This window comes from Palaemon carinicauda, chromosome 28, assembly GCF_036898095.1.
Source record: "Palaemon carinicauda isolate YSFRI2023 chromosome 28, ASM3689809v2, whole genome shotgun sequence".
NCBI lineage: Eukaryota > Metazoa > Arthropoda > Malacostraca > Decapoda > Palaemonidae > Palaemon > Palaemon carinicauda.
The window spans coordinates 9,499,794-9,504,793 of record NC_090752.1 but is presented as its reverse complement, the minus strand read 5'-3'; the positions used below and the strand labels follow the sequence as shown (position 1 = coordinate 9,504,793).

At 38.8% G+C, this 5,000-nt stretch overlaps 1 protein-coding gene across 3 annotated transcripts in view; it reads left to right on the top strand.

The window, feature by feature from the left end:
- ATP8A (ATPase phospholipid transporting 8A1) overlaps window positions 1-5,000 on the top strand; it is a 355,359-nt gene that overhangs the window by 167,330 nt on the left and 183,029 nt on the right. Inside the window, exon 1 of one of the 3 annotated variants that reach the window (XM_068351772.1) lies at window positions 1,330-2,419. The exons of the other annotated variants lie outside the window; for them this stretch is intronic. Coding sequence (XP_068207873.1) covers window positions 2,308-2,419 — 112 coding nt within the window. The 5' untranslated portion in view covers window positions 1,330-2,307. Of the gene's footprint in view, window positions 1-1,329; window positions 2,420-5,000 lie in introns of those variants that run through there. 3 annotated transcript variants of the gene reach the window in all.

The window sequence follows — 5,000 nt, the reverse complement described above, 5'->3', positions numbered from 1 at the left end:
TTTATTTACTGTTTAAAATCTCCTCTGTTTTCTTTAAATATACGCTTTGACACCTTCTCTTTAATTTACCCAAGCAATATGTGGTAATATGCAAAATTAAAATTGGATATTGTATTTACTGTCAAATATCTTCTATTCTTTGTTTTATTTATATACTTTATGCACTTTGACATTTTCATAAGGAATTTGTGAAGTGTGTAAAATTAAACCTGGGGATTTTACTTAATGTCACGAAGCTTCGTTTCTGTTTATACTTTAAATACATGATTCGACACTTTTATTTTGCAAGACAATTTGTGATACTTTTTATGTATGTTATAATTTTGAAATCAAAACTGGTGAATTTGGGCTTGGTATAAAAGGTAATTGAGTCGTTTTCTTGCCGAAACTACATTCTTAAAAAAAAAAAAAAAAAAACCGTAATTTTAATCGGAAATTCTCCGTAAAAAAATATTCTATTCTCTACCGTATTTCAGTAAAATACAGGCGACCGTAATTTTACCTTATTTTGTTATTTTTTACGGGTTGGTGACCGTAATATCACTCCTTTACGTCAATGTATAAGTTTTTTGAACGGTAAAAAATCCTGGAATAAATGTTGTAAGACATTTACCATTTTTAATGCACATTTTTTTTTGACAGTAGCTTGTCCTCTATAACACCTAGTATTTCATAATTATTTCTGCCAAAAAAAAAAAAAAAAAAATGTGAATTCGTCTGCATTGATTTTTACCTCTGGCCTTCAACATCGATTTGATTTAACATCTTTTTAATGAGGCATATTTCTTGAAGACTCCCACCTACACACACACACGAACGGTGCGCGCCTTCTTTCTGCGTCGTGGTATCCCTTGGATATATCGATGCAATCGCTTGTTTGGGAGTCTTGCTAGCGCCTCTTGCAGAAGTTTTCGTACTTTTTGTGGCTGAGATGGACATACGAGATATTGTCAGAAGTCTGGTGGAGTTGTTCATGTATTATGAGTTTTGTTATCATTGAGAAATGCCGGTTTATCTTTTCTTGAAGTTGTGGTGGTTGTGAAAAGTGTACGCGTTGTATTTTCATTTGCAATTCTGCAAAGACAAGTGCATTTATGAAGAATGGAATTTTTTTTAACACTGGAATTTTAGGGTTTCGTATTATTTCAAAACGGACTTCGATGGTTATAATTTTTTGACATGTAATAATTTACATATTTTTTTCTAATGTTGTTGGACTTGATTTTTTTTTTTTTTACAAAATAGATTTTTTGACTTTTGATATGCAATGCGTTATAATTGAAATTGGTAACATTTATCATCTTTTGCAACATTGATTTTCCTTTACAGAGATAAGAAATGAAGACTGTCACTTGAAAATAGGCCTCTGTGCCATGTTTTAGATTATAAAAAATGGGTGATTCAATAGAAGCGTGATAAGAGAATTAAGAAAAATGTGAATCTAGTTGAAACTGAAAAGAAATACTTAGATGATATAGTATCCTCGATTTTACTAGTGCATCACTAAACAAATATTTCTTGTGCAATAGCTTAATACAGCAAGAACATTAAGAATATATTTGAAATCAAGATTTTTACGTAAATAAAAGAAACTCCTCAACGAACATGGCTCTTGAGAATGAAGATACCAACGGGAAACGAGTGTGTGATTGATACGTCGGCTACCTGGAATATTGCGTCTCCATTAACGAAGGAATAATGTTATGCAAATGACCGATCCGTTGTATCATGGTCACCAACGTCACCCGCAAGTACATGTGTAAGTTACGTAAGTGTTGCTGAGTGGTGCATGGCTCTTGCAGTTGTATAGTGAGAGAAAAAGAAAATAAGAACGCGCCCTATGGGGGAAATTCTGGAAACAAAAATGTTAAAAGTAGCGTTGTAATTGATATGGACTTTTCTGTGTTGATGGAAAACTTTGAACGCTAGAGATCTTTCTGTAATTTTGTTTTTGTATTATACCCCCATCCTTTGGTAGTGGTAGCCGCACGTACCAGTACAAGCAGCACTATATCACCATTATCCTTATAGTGCCACAACCACCGTCACCATTTAGAGGGCCTTGTTCAGGCAGTGACTCACCGCTACCCCAGCACCGAAGGGAGCTGATCGACTTCGTTGACCAACTCCTTTCTAATTAAGAAAACAAGCTAATCATCATTAAACTAACCCCTCAAAAGAGCCCTTCAAAATCCTATCCTACTTTTTTGGGGGTTGCACAAGAAAGGGTTCCTTTCCCCCTAAAAAAAGGACCCCCACATCCTACAGTATCATCTTTATCTACGGTCCTTCGTCGTCACCGCCAGCATGAGTAGTGTACCCAAGACTTTCCTGATGGGAAGCAGCGGGGAGGAGCACAAGGAAATGATTAAGATGATGGTCATGTCCTGTCCATCGTGCACCAGCCCAGCACATCCAGGTACGTCGACCAAGGGATGCTAGAAAAAAAAGGGAGTGACAGCTGTGTGTTGTTGAGACATTTTAAAGAGAAATATTGATAAGAGACCTTTTTTTTCAGTTTTATGTTCTCTTTCCGTCATCTCATTAGGCAACGTTCCTGTCTTTTCATTCCTCGTTTTCTTCCTTCTGCCATCTTTATTTTATTTATAGTTTTTACCCTTTAAGGTTTTTTTTCCGGTGCTTATTTAGTGTTTTTTATCCTTCCTTTCGTAATTTGATTTCAATTTTTTTTTTTGTAGTTTTTATTCGTCTTCTGTGATAGTAATGTCCTTGCTTGTGATTGCTTGTGAATTTGAATGGCCAAGATTGCTTGTAATTTTGGAAATTTAGCTAATGTGTTTTTACTTCACTTTCCTCGTGTTCATTGTCCTAATTTGAAACTTCGTGGACGTTATTGATGTGTTAGAATAAAGTGTTGTAGATAAACTTGATAATGGTAGGAATTAGGTTTTGTTGTACGGCATGAAAAGTGTATAGTCTTTTGTGTCGCTAAAACCTTCAGCTAACTTGTTCATTGTTAGAATAAGAGAATTGCGTTTAACTTTATATAGAGTTTAGCAATTTAATAATTAAACTCTTATTTTTCTTTGAGGAAGCCATGTATTCGGGCACAGATCCCGAAGAAGGCACATCGATGCCGACAAGAGACGCTGTTAGGACTCAAGATGAGTATCCGAGCACCTCCGTTCTTGTTAGATCATCGATTACCGATGGCACCTCGCATCCGGGCTCTCGAGTGTTGAATGATTCAGAATTGCCGGGAACCTTGTCTCCTCCTGAGGTTTCGCCTGTTCCGAACGCAACTCCGTTAGAAGCATCACCAGCTGAGGTTTCCTCCGTTTCGAATGCATCGCCAGGTACTTCGGTACATGGCGGTGTACAAAGGTCTGATCGTCCGACTGTTTTAGTCGGATCTAATTTGATTGGTCCCTCGACCTCGTCTTCGAAGGCCTTGGCGGGTGAAGAACCACCTTTACCACTTGAACCTTTGCATGACGAAGGTAATTTAACACCTGTGCTGGAAACCTCTACTAGTAAAGTACATTGTCGTTCAGATGATGCTCGGAGCAGTGTTACATCATCATCTAGTGCTAGTTGCGAACTAGTTAGAACTTCATATGATGCTTCCATGTCAGGTAATAGACCCCAGGCACCCACAGCTATGGCCGTCGATCGGGTATTACCTTTAGGGCATCTGATTCCGCCTGGAAGTATTTTTCCAGGTAACAGCGATTCTTCCGTGCCTTGCTGTGGTTCCTTTAGACAGGCATCGCCTTTTCTTTATGAAATGCCCACTTTAAGTTATGGTTCTCCGAGGTCATTTTTTCCTGGTCTGTCGCCTGGTTCCTCCATTGTATCCATGACTTCAGGTCTACGGGCGTCTTTAGTCACGACGTCTTCAATCACGACTGGTATGTCCTTGCCTAGGGGCATCACCTCTTTTATTCGGTGCCGGACCCCTCAATACTTTCATACCTTTCCCATTCCAGGGGGCGAGGTAACTTCGCCTGCAGCTATAAATTTCCTGATCTCAGATAACGCCTCATCATCCATCTCTCCTTCTTGTAGTACAGTTGCCACATGTATCTTGGGTGGTATCTCCTCTTCAGGGGCCATGGACGTATCTTCTTTCAATCCTTTGTCCTTTGTGAGCACGTTTACCAATCCATATTTTCCCTCCCTCTCATCATCATCATCATCAACATCAACATTAACGCATCCCCTATTCCTTTCGCCTGTAGTCACGCATCTTGGTCACAACTCCAACCAATTACCTTCGTCTCCAGCGACGTCAAATCGCACTGTTGTAAGATGTCGATCACCTATTCGCAGGCGATCAGGGAACACCTGTATTTTAGAATGTACATTGGCCCCAAAGACGACCTCGGGGTTGTATCCTTTGGTAACTGCCCGTCCTCCTCTTCGGCGGTCGTGGACGATACGACCCTCAGCGGTTAGGGACCCTGCAGGGGATTACAAACGCGAATCCGAATATTCAATCGAAAACAGATCCTCTTATGAATTCGTCGACCGCGATGGACGTCGGTACTCGAGGTCTTACCAATATATTTTGTCCTGCAGGTACACTCATTCCATCAAGTATAATGTGACCGATGGCTCCAAAGAGGCTTAACAAAAGCATCGTTAGAGTAAATGTGCGATTGAATTCAATGTCCTGCTGAAGGAAACTGAACTCTGGAAAACCTGGTATATTGTATGATACTGCTACTCTTATTATTACAAGCCCCGAGCTTTAATGTTAATAGGTATAGTACTGTAGTAGTAGTATCAGCCAGAATACAAGGTTTACCTTTGTTTAGTTTTATATGCCTTTTATTTAATAGAAAGCTGTTAGACCACAGAGACAAGACATTTACTAGTTTTTGTATTCATCGCTGGGTATCTCTAAGAAAAGGCTTTGACAAATTTATATTTGCAACAGTTTAGAATTCATCTTCCAATACTTACCCTAGCTGCTAGTTTTTGTAGAATTTTTAAACGGATATTGACAAATGTGATAGTATTTTGCGAAACATTTT